This window comes from Salvia miltiorrhiza, unplaced genomic scaffold, assembly GCF_028751815.1.
Source record: "Salvia miltiorrhiza cultivar Shanhuang (shh) unplaced genomic scaffold, IMPLAD_Smil_shh fragScaff_scaffold_39, whole genome shotgun sequence".
NCBI classification, from domain to species: Eukaryota; Viridiplantae; Streptophyta; class Magnoliopsida; order Lamiales; family Lamiaceae; genus Salvia; species Salvia miltiorrhiza.
In genome coordinates, this window is record NW_026651458.1 from 1,354,769 (window position 1) to 1,371,029 (window position 16,261).

General features: G+C 40.6%; 1 protein-coding gene across 1 annotated transcript; it reads left to right on the top strand.

Annotated features, from left to right (window-relative positions):
- Positions 1-1,181: 1,181 nt before the first annotated feature.
- LOC131002950 (uncharacterized) lies at positions 1,182-10,854 on the top strand (the record flags this gene model as incomplete). Its single annotated transcript, XM_057929441.1, has 2 exons — positions 1,182-1,628; positions 10,237-10,854. Coding segments are annotated over exons 1-2 (1,065 nt in total), but the record flags the coding sequence as incomplete, so codon positions are not given.
- Between the last annotated feature and the right edge of the window lie 5,407 nt (positions 10,855-16,261).

The window sequence follows — 16,261 nt, forward strand, 5'->3', positions numbered from 1 at the left end:
CTTAATGAGTTGGGAATTCAAGTGGGTGAGCTTTCAAGTAGTCTGTTGATGATCCATGGATTCAACCACGAAGGACAAAGAGCCCTTGGCACTATAAGGTTGGATTTATTGATTGAAGATATGAACTCAACTACATTGTTTCAAGTAATTGATGCCAAGACATCTTATAACATGCTACTTGGCCGACCATGGTTGCACGAAAATGGCGTAATCTCTTCAACATTGCATCAATGCTTCAAGTATTGTCGAGATGGCGCAGTGAAGAAGATAATTGGTGATCATAAGCCATTTACAGAAGCAGAATCATACTTGGCCGATGAAAGTACTATATGAAGAAGGCAAAAGTTGTGAATGACGTCCAAATTGAGAGTTTGAAAAAGCCAGAAGATAGTCATGAGAACGAGTCAGAATTATCCATCGAAAAAACTTTGGAAGGACTCACTATGCCTTTGACCAAAATTGATATGGGAAAGCCAATGCCTCCACCACTTAAAGGATTTGTTCAGCCAAAGCAGAGTGCTGCAATTGAGCATGGAGAACTCTCTGATCATGAAATCACTAAGTGTTTTGGTCCAAAAACATATGGGCTTCTTGTTAAAGCTGGATATGATCCGTGGAAAGGTTCCAAGTCAGAATCTCCTACAAAAACCACAAATGAGAAAGAACATGACATTAGCACTAGCCAAAGGATGTTGAAAAATAATGTTCCAATAGGCCAAAATACGAAGACGGGATTGGGATTCACTCATCAAAACCCCATTCGCATTGCCATCAAAAGGGCAACTACAAACCATATTGTTGAGGGGGAAGCACCAATTCAACGAGTATCCGCCTTCAAAAGGCTTCACCATGAGGAGGTTCCGCGAATATCGATTTTCAAAAGGCTAGACAAAAAGATGAAGCATGGTGCACCAAAAGGAAATAATAAGTTGCAAATGACTCGAAAGTTGAGAAGTCTTGTTCCTTCTTGTATGAAAAGATGCACCACATTGTCGGTTTCATGTGGAAGAGAACTGAAAGCCAAGATGAAAACTATCATCTTTACAAAGACATCAGAAGATGATGAAGATAGAGAGAGTGTGGGCTCTTTCAAAATAAAGACTCTCGAAAATGATGAAGATAGGGAAAGTGTGGCATCGTCCTATTACACTACCAACATTGTGCATCACTGAACTCCTCTCATGGTTCAAGATCAATCATATGGAAAGATTGCACAGTTGATCAGGGATGGCGTAATTAGACCAAGTGACGTGAAAGGAATAATTCATGTGAGACGAAGGGATGGAACGATAAAGAGATGCATAGTCTTTGAAGACCCTGAACAAAGAAGTGAAGAAGTTGTCTCGTCAAATCATATCACCCTAAGTGAAGAAGTGAACATAGAGGAAGAAGACGCCGAGATGGCCCCTCAGCAGTTTGAGGAAGGTGTTAAATCCACCATTGATGAGCTAAAAGAGATCAACTTGGGTACCATTCATGAGCCACGATCCACCTTCATTAGTGCATTATTGACAAAGGATGAGGAAGGTGCATATGTCGAATTACTTAAGGAGTTTAAAGACAAATTTGCATGGTCATACAAGGAAATGCCAGGATTAAATCCAAAGATAGATGTGCATCATTTGGCTGTAAAAAAGGATTCACGTCCCGTCAAACAGACTCAACGACGATTGTTACATACTAAGAACATTCGAATATATCAAACAACTCATCATTTACCATAATAATATAACTTTAACTGTAAAAAAAATTCATTGTAAAGAAAATTTCATACCTTATTCTTAGAGGATTGTTTTTCTTCTCGTACTACCAGTGCTTTTGATTTATCTTCTTCGACTTGATCATTTTTCTCCTTTCCACATGCATCTCCTCCGATTTCTTCTACTGCACTTTCTTGTTTATTGGTTTCCGAAGGCAATTCTGGAGCAATTTAACTAGCGGTTGCTTCTCCTGTATTAGATATGTTTGTTGTCGGTTGATCTCCTTCTGGACTAGGTTTTTCCTTCGTTTTTTTGCTTTTCTTCTGTTGTTGATGGATCCATTGATTCTCCGTTTGTGCTGTTCAATTTTCCGGTGGTGCGCTTTGATTCTCCGGTGTTTCTTCGTCTTCTCAAAGAGAACTCGATTTTTGATTTTTGGTGCGAAAATGTTGTGAGAGAAAGTGAGTAGGTGTGAGTAATTATTTGAATAGACTGTAAAATCTAATGTAAATTGTGAGTGAAAATCGTGTGAGTGGAGAGAGAAATTGGAGAGTGAAAATCTTGAGTTGTGAATTGTGTGTGTGTTTTTAGGTGTGAATTGTGTGTGGACAATTTTTAATATTTTTAAAGTTGAGGGTATTTTGGTAATAGTGGCTAGTTTTTAATATTTTTATTTTAGTGGACGATTTTTAATTTTACAATATCAAAGTGGTCATTTTAAAAATCCACTCAATAGATAATGTCATTTCAATAGTGTTTTTTGCTAAGAAAAATAGTGTTATTTATATAAAACAAAATAGTGTTATTAATAAAGATAATGTTATTTATTAAGAAAATATGTCATTTACTGAATAATTTTTAATGCACGTAAATAATACTCTTAAATAGAGTCAAGAAATAGTTTGGACCAAAAAAAGAAAAAAAAAATAAATTTAAAAAAAGAAAAAAAGAAAAAAAAAGTTAAAATCGAAAAGTAATTTATAGAAAAGAAGAAGAAAAGAAGAAGAAAACAAATCGATTTAAAACAAAAAAAAAAAAAACAGGAAGAAAATTGTAGCATAAAAGATTACATAATAAATGGAGAAAAATAATTTAAGTAAAGAAGAAAAAAAATCGATTTATAACAAAAAATAAGAAGAAAGAAAATTGTAGCCGAAAAAATTACAAAATAAATGGAGAAAGGATGATGGCAATGGGATTCAAACTTCCACCTCTCAGTTCCAGCCAAATAAGCTAGTAGACAAATTATTATTTATTCAATACTTTTAATATATAATTTGTCGCAGCCCGATCCCGACGCTAGTGATAGCGGGGTACGAGTATCGATACGACTATTTTAAAAGAATAAAAGACAAGAAGAATAGGTCGAACATCAAGTGGAAGCTTACATGAAAAAGTGTTAAGGTAAAACATCATAAATTAACTCCAGGGGTATAAACGTCAACATCGTCATAACTCCATAAATATCAGGAATTTCCAGATAAAAAACAAAGCAAGTATAGCTTATTTTTCATAAGGAATCATAATAGGCAGAGTATCGCAGCAAAAAGGCGAATCGATTATATGTATGAAGACACATAACCGTGAGTATATTACTTGATTCAAAAGAAAATAAAGTATTTCAATCATCAAGACTCTATCAATCATAACTGCAATATTAAATATAAACACATCGATTGAAACGTTCCCCCACCAGCACCAGACCAATCTCACTCATCGCTTAGCCTGCACATTTAGAAATACATGCAGGGCGTGAGTACATAATACTCAGTGGGCAAAAGCCGAAAAATAAGAAAGGTGCTCTTAGAGCTATAGGTTTGAAGCTTGCCACATCTCAGCAATACACAGAAATAAGTTAGCATAAATGAATCTGTGCATGCAGTTTTAATAATAAACATCATAAATATATGTCTGCAGATAAAGTATACGTCATGTATGTACCGCATCTACAACTAATCATAATTATTAAGGTACTGAGAAGTAGGCCTCCCTCTCAAGTACCGTGACCGGCCGACCCGAAGACGGCTCACAGTCACCTCTGTGCACAAAATCCCGCTTGTGGCAGGACCGAATTCGTCTCATCTCATCAGTAGAGGGTAACATACAGGCTCAACATCAAAAATTGGCAAGTCAAACAGTCTTCAAACATCATTTATCTCAAAACATTTGCTAAACTCATAACATCATTAAATCATTTTAGAAAGCTCGTAGGATATACGTATACTCAAAATATTGCCCATCTGAAGTCCTTCGCTTAGTTTCGGAAAGAAAACAGGCGACCTACTTCTTCGTCTCGCTCGGCCTTCATAAATCATCATCATCGTCATCGAAGGTTCATGTGAGAAAACAAACCTTAGTTAGAACTCATTACTAAACTCAAACTTGTCTCAACGATAACTTATCACTCATCTTCTATTTACCCAATAAAACTAAATCCCTAGGTATACTTAACTTCTAAGGATTCACACGTCCTTCTCTTGACTTTACACTCAACTCGGATCAAACTCATAGGAATCAAGTACATAAACAAGCATAAACACTTAAGCATATAAATTCACACATAGACAAGTCAAAAACAACCTTCACTCTGCACTGACTCGATTTCAAAACCTCACCAGACCCGGTACAGAACTCCACTGGAGTCGTGAAACCTCTTTGAGTCTAGTTTCATTTAAAAAAAAGTAGGATAAAAAAACTCCAAGTATTTTAGGAGATATGACTGTTTTACTACAGTCTACCATATTCAACAGTTTTTAGCAATCGAAAGCTATGATTTTTGAAAAATAGTAAACGTTGTAAAAAAGGTCTAAAATTTGGTGGGTACATATCTGAGACACGCATGTCTTAAAAATAAAAATTTGGGTTCCAAAAAGTTAAGGAAAGATACTGAAAAAGGTGACTCTATTGGCTACTCACCGAACATTTTGGCAGAACGTAGCAGTTTTGGTTTTACATTTTATAAAAATAGTAAAAGACGTCCAAATGACTTGAAATTTTACTGGTATGCTCAAGACTCTCATATAAACGTGTCATAAAGGTTTCAAGGTGTTTGGGTAACAAAAACCCTTTGAAATCAGTAGGTCAGTGCGTCACGAAAAACATCTCCCAACTCAAACACGCAAGCAAGCATGCTCGACTTTACACATCATCAATAAAACTTCTTAAAACTCAACTTCAATACTTATAGCACTTAAAAACATTCAAGCATGAACATATTAGTCATCACAACTCAAGCTCAACTCTTCTCTTACATCTCAAACTCAAATCTCAAGAAAACGTTTCAAGATCGCATCGTTTCAATTCTCTTCTCATTTTCATGCTCAAAATTACTCAAATACTCAAACATGATCTCATACATCATGTTGGGAACCTTGTGGAATATCCTAACCCTTGTTTTGATGATACCAAAATTCATAGGACTTATATGTAATAGACTAGAATCGTTTAGAACTCAAGTGTTAGAGTTCGTTTCTAGTTTAGTTGCGGTGTCGAAGACTGAAGAACGAAGACTGAAGACTGAAGACTGCAGATACCAACTGAAGTATCAGTTGAAGACTGACTATTTAATGCGCGCAAAGGACTGATACTAAAGTCAAGTATCAGTTGAACATTCCTCCTAGGACTGATCTTCCAACGTTCAGAGGAAGCCACGTACGCACAAGTACAGCCGCATTAAATGCAAAGATCTCAGAATATCTTATCTCTGCTGAGGTCATTCCTATCTGGTGGTTACTTTTCAGAGATGTCACATCTCCTGTCCATCAAAGAGAGCCGTTTCCACACAGACAAGGAACCTCGAAGATTGAAGCCTCAGCCCAAATTCGAATTGCTCTCCAATGGAAGAAATCTTGAGGACGATTTACGCCAACGGATCTATTCAAGAGTTCTCCTACAAATAGCGCTCGAGGATCACTTCAACCTTCACCGATTCAACGACATAAGCTGAAGCTCTGCTAAAATTGCTACTCAACCTAAAGCTTAACCGCCCCAATCAGTCACTGCTGATTACATACATTCTCTTAGACCCTAGGCATATATCTGTTTACCCAGAAGCCAAAGGTCAAACTTGCTTCAAAGAACTTGTTCTTTGTAAGTATAGTTGGCACTCGTTCAAACCTCCTCCCAATAAGAGTGTTTAAGTGGTTCGGAGTTCAGGAAGGTACTCTGAACTCTGAATGAAAAGTCTGAGCACGAGGTGTGCTTAGCAGGGAAATCCTACGCGAGGTGTGTGGGTGCTGAAGAAGGATTTTCTTCAGTTTACGGTTGTGTGCACCAGGCAAGCACACGGGTACAGTTTGCAGTGCACCAGTGAAGCACTTGCGGAGTGGATTGTTGGTCTGATCAACCAACCGTGGATGTAGGAAAGGGTTTTTCCGAACCACGTAAAAGTCTATGTGTTATTTACAGCTTTCAGTTTTACATTCTTACTTGTGCTATTTCAATTGATAAAACTGAACACTGAATAACAGCAAAGAGAAACCTTAATCCAACAACCTGCTCCACCGAGGCTATTACGAAACTAAGTTTAATTTTCGCTGCGTATGATATCAATCTGACTGAACTATCCTTTGATAGTAAGGAAGAGTTATATCATCTCTATCTTTGCAAACACGACTGAAGCCCTTACTTGGATCAGTTAAGTTCCAGTAACTTAACTGATAACTCATTACTGAAGAGCTTTCAGTATCAGTCGTCAACCCTGTTGGTCAAAACTAATTTCAGTAAAACATGAGTCCTTGTTTGCGTGCAAAGTTTCGTTTTGATCTCTAACTGAGATCCCTCTGATTGAGGTCAGAAGATTAAGTCAAAAATAGCCTATAGGTGTATTCCCCCCCCCCATACACCTATTCGAGACCCTCAGGACCTAACAATTGGTATCAGAGCAGGTTGTTCGCAAGAACTATCTGCATCTGACTAGGTTCTATTTGAACTAGATCCTTTTTCTTAAAGGTCTCGAAAAAGTTTTACTCTTTCTTTTTGTGCTTGCTATTTGCTCTATCTGCTGTTATCTGTTCTCTCTTTTTTGATGGAGACTAACCACAGCAGATTATCTTCTCTACCTATGTTTAGTATTGAAAAATACGACATATGGAAGTTTCGGCTTGAAAGCTTCCTCACCGCCCAACATTGCCGAATGTGGGAAGTCATCACCAGCGGACCGATCACCATCACCGAAACTGTCAAAAGGGTTCCTAATGATCTCCATCAGGATCCTTACGATGAGGTCCAGCCCAAGTCAAAGGCAGATTTCACCATAGAAGAAAGGAAGCAAGATGAGTTAGACAACCTCGCCAAAAGCATCATCTCCGGCACTGTTCCCGACAAGCATGTCATGAAGATCATCAAGTGCGGAACTGCAAAGGAGATATGGGACATTCTGGAAAGAATGTGCGTAGGTTCCGAGGAAATCAAGGAGAATAAGCTATCGATAGCTTTCCAGAAGTTCGACTCCTTCCTCATGCTCAAGAATGAATCTGTCGAGGAAATGGAACAAAGATTCAATCTTATCTTGAATGAAGTTCAATCCATTTCCAAAGACAAATACACTCAACGAGAAATCAACCTGAAGATTCTTCGAGCACTGCCACGTGGAGAATGGTAGATCTACTCAGTCGCTCATCAACGTAAGCCAGGATTCAGTCAGCTCCCGACAAACAAGCTTTTCTCCGATCTCATGGCAAATGAGTTCGACCTTCTGAGAAATCTTGGTAACAAGAAGGCTGGAGGATCAGACGAAGATGGTCCATCAACCTCAAGAGGAGTGGCACTGAAGGCCTCAACCAGAGAAGGCAAGAAGCAGATCAAGGAACCAACGGAACTCAACCCAGAGGACTTTTTCAGTCAATATGCTTTGTTGGCTGAAAGATTCAACAAGATGGAGTCCAAGTTCCGGAAGTACAGAAGGTTCCACAAGCAGCACTACAAAGGAAAAGAAAGAGAAGGCAACTCCAGACATTCCACATATCGAAGCGGAGAAAGGAAGTCAGCCGCTTACGACATCAAAGATATGGAATGCTTTGGATGTAGAAAGAAAGGGCACTTTCGACATGAATGCCCTGATCTGACTCCAGCTGAGCGCAGAGAACTGAAAGCTAAGAAAGATCGTAGCTTTTTGAAGAAGAAAGCGATGGTTGCTGACGATGCTGACTCTTCCAAGGACACATCAGAATCATCCGACTTCGACAGTTCCAGCTCAGATGATGAGAGCCGAGCCCTGATGGCCAACGAATCAGAAAGCGTGGCTGACAACAGCTACGACAATGGAATGAATGGCTCAGAGGTAAACTCTCACTCAAAAACTCCTTTTACTGATAACTTCCTGATGCTTTCAGGAGACCACTCAGAATCTGGAGATAGCTCATCCAATGAAACTGGCGAGTTTGATCAGCTCATGACTGATCACTGTCAGCTGAGGAAAATGTTCAAAGATCTCCTCAAGCAGAATCAGAAAATGGATAAGGAGATCAATGATGAACGAGCTAAGAATCAGACAATCATCTACTTTCCGGATGAAACTTGTCTTGATCAGCTAATCATGGAGAACAGCCGACTGGAAGAAGAGCTCAGAATCTCCAACTCAGAATGTGAAAGAGCATCTCATGAGATCAAGAGGCTAAATCACAAGCTGGAAGAAACAGTCCAGAACTGCATGATGCAGTCTCCCATGATGAGCAACTTTCCATCGAAAAGACTGGTCAACAGCATCAGATGAAAGGTTGCAGCTGACAAAGGAAAGAATATCATGATCATCTCAAAGGACGATCATTCTGAAATCATAACCTCAGAAGAATCAAGAGATCATGATATGGATGAAGTTCGCAAGCGCAGACTGATGGCTAGATCAAATGTTCCACCTCCACAAAGCTTCAGACGAGCTAAGGAGGCCCCCAACCAAATCATTCTACTGAGAAGACTGGAAAGTAGATTTCAGTCAAAGATCAGGGAAGGAACATCAGGAGCCAAGAAGAATCTTCCTCATCAATCTAGGGAGAAGAAAGGCCACATCAGTCAGAAACTGACATCTTCAGTTCAGATTCAGAAGGAACAACATCCATGGAGACCAAGCAATGCTGAGTCCAGACGAACCGAGAGCCATCCACGACAACTAGCTACTGGACATCAGCCAAGTCTCCAAAAGTCTGCAAAGACTCAAGTATCTCAGGGAAGATACTTCGCCGAGCAAAGAAGACCTCAACCACTCATCAGACAGAACTGCTACAAGAGTGAGGCCTTCAAAAGGATTTCTGAACAGAAGAATGCTCATGTGCCACCTGAAGCGCCAACGACATCAATCAGACATTCAACAAAGCGCAAGAGATCAGCCAGACCAACTCTGAAGCAGATATGGGTTCCAAAGGGAACTCGAGCTAACATCGAAGGACCCAAAGCTTGATTGGGTGCCTGAAGCAACTCTTCCTTGCAGGTCAATGTCAGGAAACACAAAAAGAAGGAAGAGGCCAAAGCTTCGATCAGAACGTGGTATCTGGACAGTGGCTATTCTAAGCACATGACGGGCTACAAAGAATATCTATCTCAGTATGTTGAGAAAGCTGGATCCAAAGTTGCATTCGGAGACAACTCAATCGGAGAAACAAAAGGCTACGGTGTGCTCAACATGGGTAACGCCAGTATCAGTAATGTTAGCTTTGTTTCTGGTCTTAAACATAATCTGTTGTTTGTGAGTCAATTTTGTGACAGTGGTTTCACAGTGAAGATCAAGAAGGATGAATTCACTGTTAGAAACAATCAAAAGAAGGTGGATCTGAAAGGATTCAGACAAGGGAGTCTCTACGTCGTTTCTTGGGAAGACAGCCCACCAGAAACGTGCCTCATCAGCAAGAGCAGCTCGGAGCTCAATTGGCTATGGCACAAGAGACTCAACCATCTCAACTTCAAGACGATCAACAAACTTGCTAAACATCAACTGGTAGAAGGCATTCCTTCTATTGCGTTCCAGAAGAAGCAAGAATGTGAAGCATGCCTCAGAGGAAAGCAGACGCGGACATCATTCAAGTCAAAATCAGGACACTCCTCTGAAAGGATTCTGCATCTACTTCACATGGATATGTTTGGCCCGATCACTCCAAGAAGCTACAACGGTAGGAAGTACACCTTAGTAGTTGTGGATGATTATTCACGATATACTTGGGTTATCTTTCTCTTCAAGAAGAAAGAGACACTGGAGGAACTGCCAAAGCTGCTGAGAAGACTAAGCGTTGAAAAGGAAGTCAACATCATCAGCATCAGATCAGATCGTGGGACTGAGTTCCTCAATACTGTCATTAGTAAGTATTGTGATGAACAAGGAATCAGTCATCAAACTTCTGCAGCAAGAACTCCACAGCAGAACGGAGTTGCAGAAAGAAGAAACCGGTCTCTAAAGGAAGCAGCAAGGACGATGCTAGTCGAGTCAAAACTCCCCTTGAAGTTTTGGGCCGAAGCAGTCAACAATGCATGCTACACGCAGAATCGGTCCTTCCTCACTCAGAGACATGGAAGAACTCCATACGAGTTATGGAAGAACAGAAAGCCATCGATTGCCTACTTTCATGCTTTCGGTTCTAAGTGTTTCATACACAACAATGATAAGAAGAGGTTGAACACTTTCGATAGCAAGGCTGATCCAGGAGTCTTCCTTGGATACTCTGGAACAGAACGTTCAAGCAAAGCCTATCGAGTGTTTAATACTCAAACTCTTTGTGTTGAAGAAACACCTCATGTGATCTTTGATGAGTCTACAGATGGTTTCAGGGAACAAGAAGCTGAAAAGTGTGTTCAAAACACTGAAGGTTCCAGAGCTGAAATCCACAACACTGAGCCCTCTACTGTCTTGATATGGGGACCAGGCAAAGATGAAGATACTGAGATGCTTCAGTATCAGAAGATCAACCGAAGGTCTGAAGTTCAGACTGGAGCCAATGCAGACGGCATCAGTCAAGGGGGAACTCCAGTTGCTGAAGTTAGAGTTGAACGCGCAGAAGCCGCCCCAGCTCAACTCACCCCTGCTCCAGAAGGTGCTCAACACCCCAGAACCATTCTGACCGAAGAAGCCCCACCTTCACCTGAAGAGATCAAGAAGTATCGAAGATGGTTTGAACTCCACTCAAAGGAGAACATCATTGGAGAACCATCAGATGGCGTCAAGACTCGGAGATCAATGTGCAACCTCATCTTCGACATCAATCAGAACTGCATCAATGAAGATAAGAATTTCAGCTGTTTCTTATCAACTACAGAGCCCAAGGATATTGAAGAAGCTCTGAAGTCTACTCAGTGGGTCATCGCAATGCTAGAAGAACTCAATGAATTCAACCGGAATTCAGTTTGGGAGCTTGTGGATCGACCAGACGATGCAAAGGTGATTGGATTGAAATGGATTTTCAAGAACAAGAAAGACGAAGAAGGAAACGTTGTGAGAAACAAAGCAAGGCTAGTGGCTAAAGGATACAGTCAAGAAGAAGGAATCGACTACGACGAGACGTTCGGCCCAGTTGCCAGATTGGAAGCAGTCAGACTCTTCTTAGCCTTCGCAGCCCACAAAGGTTTCAAGGTACACCAAATGGATGTCAAGTGTGCATTTCTCAATGGAGTGCTCACAGATGAAGTCTATGTAGAACAACCTCCAGGGTTTGAGGTTGCTGGACCAGAAAAGGTGTACAAGCTGAAGAAAGCGCTCTATGGGTTGAAGCAAGCACCAAGAGCGTGGTATGATACTCTCTCGGAGTATCTGGTTGAACAAGGCTTCAAAAAGGGATCTGTGGACAGAACTCTGTTCACTCTCAAAGAAGGAGAAGATCTCTTGCTTGTTCAGATTTATGTCGATGACATAATCTTCGGATCCAAATCCGAACGCATGTGCAAGAAGTTTGCTGACATCATGACCAACAAATTTCAAATGTCCATGATGGGAGAAATGAATTTCTTTCTCGGATTGCAAGTCAAGCAGACCAACGAAGGAATACTGATCAGCCAGTCCAAGTATGCCAAGGAACTGATAGCTAAGTTCGGTATTCAGCACATGAAGTCAGTCAAGATCCCAATGAACACAAACTGGAAAGTTGATCCAGATTCAGAAGGAAACTCTGTCTCTTCGAAGAAGTACAGAGAAATCATTGGATCTTTGCTGTATTTGACTGCGAGCAGACCAGATATCGCATTTGCAGTCGGGGTATGTGCAAGATATCAATCAGATCCTAAGGAAGCTCATTTGGATGCAGCAAAGCGGATTCTGAGATATCTAAAAGGCACGCCCAATTTAGGATTGTGGTATTCAGCAGACGACGACATCAAGCTCACCGGATATTCAGATTCAAACTTCGGTGGATGCAAGCTTGATCGCAAATCAACCTCCGGAACATGTCAATTCCTAGGCAACAAGCTCATTTCTTGGTTTTCAAAGAAGCAGACTTCAGTCGCCACCTCTACAACTGAAGCTGAATATGTTGCTGCCGGAAGCTGCTGCTCACAAATCCTGTGGTTAGTCCATCAACTAAAGGACTATGGGATCGACGAAAAGGAAGTTCCTATCTATTGCGACAGCTCCAGTGCTATTGCAATCTCCCAGAATCCAGTTCACCACACCAGAGTAAAGCATATTGAAATTCGACATCACTTCATTCGTGATCATGTCGAAAAGAATAATGTCTCTGTGGAATGGATTCCCACTGCTATTCAGAGAGCGGACCTGCTGACCAAGGCTCTTCCAGAAGAGAGGTTCAATGATCTATGTGCAAAGATCGGCCTCATCAACCCTGAAGAGTGATGTTGTGTTTGAAGATCTTCTCAAACAGTCATGCTGACTGGTGGTCAACCAATTGATGATTCAACGATCGCCAACATGGAATGCAATGAAGTCCGAATGCTCATCTGAAGAAGAAGTCATCCTGATGAAAACAACCAGGATCAAGTGGTATCAACTGACTACGATGTTCAGTTGATCAGTAGGTATTTTAAATGCTTGCTCTTTCAAAATCAGTTATTTCAGTTAAGAGCTTTAAGTTTTTAGTTCAAAATCTTATCTCTAACTGATCAGTTTCTTTCAAAAATAAAAAAAAAAACTTTAACTGATTGTTGGAAATTGTTGGAAAATGGAATATCCGAGAAGGACAAGATTTTTATAAAGTGAAAATCTGTTTTGATTAAACTTGTCCTGATCTTATTGCCAAAAATCTTTCCAACCTTTTTGCCTCTGCAATAAAATTTCTTGAAAAGCTCATTGACATGACAGAATGTTATGATGCCTTTCAACTTTTTGAAGACACAGTCCCTCGCAGTGACGGCGGACGCGAATTTTCTCTTCAATTGCATTTTAGGCACAGTTTTCGAAAAACCTTTCATCTTCTTACATGGTTCAAATCTTGTCTATTTATACCATGCTGTCTTCACAATTTTTCTGCATCAACTAACAACTCTCCACAGCCTTGACTGTGAGAAAAATTTTCAATCTTTCCAAAAGTTGCAAAGAAAAATTGTTCCGACTAAAGGAGAAATCTATGACTGCAAAGTCATGGAGTGGAAGAATGACGCTCACATACCTGGTCTTCACCGGACCCTTCCACTGGATCTCAACGTCTCTCCGGCGTCAAAGTTTGCTCTGCCCTCACTTGTATCCAGCGAAGCGAGTGTCTTCCATTCTCATGCATGGCGCCAAGAAGCTTTATCGCTTCTGGAGGAGATATTCCTTATCGCATATGTTGCGCTCCTCCCTGGCTTGCAACACACAACGGGACCTCTCTCGTTGTTGGCCAGCATCTTCAGCCGCACCTGGTCTATTCTTCACAGACCCAGGGTCGGCGAATCGACGGTGTTAGTCTTCTCAGCTGCCACCGCTTCGATTTTTCCTTCTCACGTCCATTCTTCTCTCCTTTCCTTCTTTCCAATTCACGAACCTGATCTTCACCTCATAAGGCAGCCCTCTCCTTCTTCCAAGGCAGCCTTCTTCTTTCTTCCGCCTTCTACACTTTCTTGACCTACTCCACTTCTCCGTCTCCTCATCTCCTCACCTCCCCACTGGCGTTCTCCTCTTCTGTTTATCCGGACTCACTCTGTTCTCAAATCTTCTCACGAGCTTCTGAGACTAGGAGTTGGGTACCGTCTGATCATAGCCTCCATCGTCGGCTCTCTTTTTGATGTTGCCAAAAAGGGGGAAAGTCAGAAGTCAGAGAGAAACCTTATCTTGAGGTTGCTCCTGTCCTCTAACTCTTGACTGATGATGGAACAGCAAAGGATCACCAGAAGTTGTAAGGATGACGTTTCAGAAGAGACCTCAATTCAATGGAACACAAGTGAGAGTGGAACAAGCTTAGGAACATGAAGACACGAAGACAGAAGATGAAGATCAAGAAGTTCAAGGCGCAGTCAAGCAGACTGCTGGAGTCCATGGGTTTCCCATGTTGTTTTTGTTTTTCTTTTTACTCCAATGTAAGTCTTGCTCTGTACCTCGACTGATGACTTATCAGTCTTCTTTAATGAAATGAACTTCTTATTGATCTCAACATGAAGACAATGACTCTTTGTCCAGGCTCTGATTATGGTTTTTCTGTCTTCCTTTTGTTCTGTTTTAGAACTATTTTCGTTCTTACTCTAAGTACAAGTTTTTAGGTTCTATTGTTAAGGGGGAACTGTTTTCACCCCATGTTTAGAACTTGTACTGTGAGTTCAGTCTTTTTGCTGTCTAGAACTGCTGTGTGGTTTTGGCATCATCAAAAAGGGGTAAATTGTTGGGAACCTTGTGGAATATCCTAACCCTTGTTTTGATGATACCAAAATTCATAGGACTTATATGTAATAGACTAGAATCGTTTAGAACTCAAGTGTTAGAGTTCGTTTCTAGTTTAGTTGCGGTGTCGAAGACTGAAGACTGAAGACTGAAGACTGCAGATACCAACTGAAGTATCAGTTGAAGAATCAGTTGAAGACTGATTATTTAATGCGCGCAAAGGACTGATACTAAAGTCAAGTATCAGTTGAACATTCCTCCTAGGACTGATCTTCCAACGTTCAGAGGAAGCCACGTACGCACAAGTACAGCCGCATTAAATGCTGAGATCTCAGAATATCTTATCTCTGCAGAGGTCATTCCTATCTGGTGGTTACTTTTCAGAGATGTCACATCTCCTGTCCATCAAAGAGAGCCGTTTCCACACAGACAAGGAACCTCGAAGATTGAAGCCTCAGCCCAAATTCAAATTGCTCTCCAACGGAAGAAATCTTGAGGATGATTTACGCCAACGGATCTATTCAAGAGTTCTCCTACAAATAGCGCTCGAGGATCACTTCAACCTTCACCGATTCAACGACATAAGCTGAAGCTCTGCTAAAATTGCTACTCAGCCTAAAGCTTAACCGCCCCAAAGCTTGAATCGAAGAAGAGAATTCCAAAGCCAAAATCAGTCACTGCTGATTACATACATTCTCTTAGACCCTAGGCATATATCTGTTTACCCAGAAGCCAAAGGTCAAACTTGCTTCAAAGAACTTTTTCTTTGTAAGTATAGTTGGCACTCGTTCAAACCTCCTCCCCATAAGAGTGTTTGAGTGGTTCGGAGTTCAGGAAGGTACTCTGAACTCTGAGTGAAAAGTCTGAGCACGAGGTGTGCTTAGCAGGGAAATCCTACGCGAGGTGTGTGGGTGTTGAAGAAGGGTTTTCTTCAGTTTACGGTTGTGTGCACCAGGCAAGCACACGGGTACGGTTTGCAGTGCACCAGTGAAGCACTTGCGGAGTGGATTGTTGGTCTGATCAACCAACCGTGGATGTAGGAAAGGGTTTTTCCGAACCACGTAAAAGTCTCTGTGTTATTTATAGCTTTCAGTTTTACATTCTTACTTGTGCTATTTCAATTGATAAAACTGAACACTGATTAACAGCAAAGAGAAATCTTAATCCAACAACCTGCTCCACCGAGGCTATTACGAAACTAAGTTTAATTTCCGCTGCGTATGATATCAATCTGACTGAACTATCCTCTGATAGTAAGGAAGAGTGATATCATCTCTATCTTTGCAAACACGACTGAAGCCCTTACTTGGATCAGTTAAGTTCCAGTAACTTAACTGATAACTCATTACTGAAGAGCTTTCAGTATCAGTCGTCAACCCTGTTGGTCAAAACTGATTTCAGTAAAACAGGAGTCCTTGTTTGCGTACAAAGTTTCGTTTTGATCTCTGACTGAGATCCCTCTGATTGAGGTCAGAAGATTAAGTCAAAAATAGCCTATAGGTGTATTCCCCCCCCCCCATACACCTATTCGAGACCCTCAGGACCTAACACATCATATATCTCATTATACACACATAGATTCCGTTATATCATGCAAACTAAACTCTAACAAAACTCACGTATCAATGTAGACTCTTAATAAAAGCATGACAAACGTTCACATAATGGTCATAAAGCAATTAGACCTCATTATATCATTCATCAACTTCTCAAAATATGAAAACTCAAAACTCATATAAACTAAACTAAGTCAAAATTTGATTTAACCAACAATTGACCTAACCAAACATAATTAGACACAAATACCATGCTCAAATTCATATATCCTAAGCCAAATCACTTA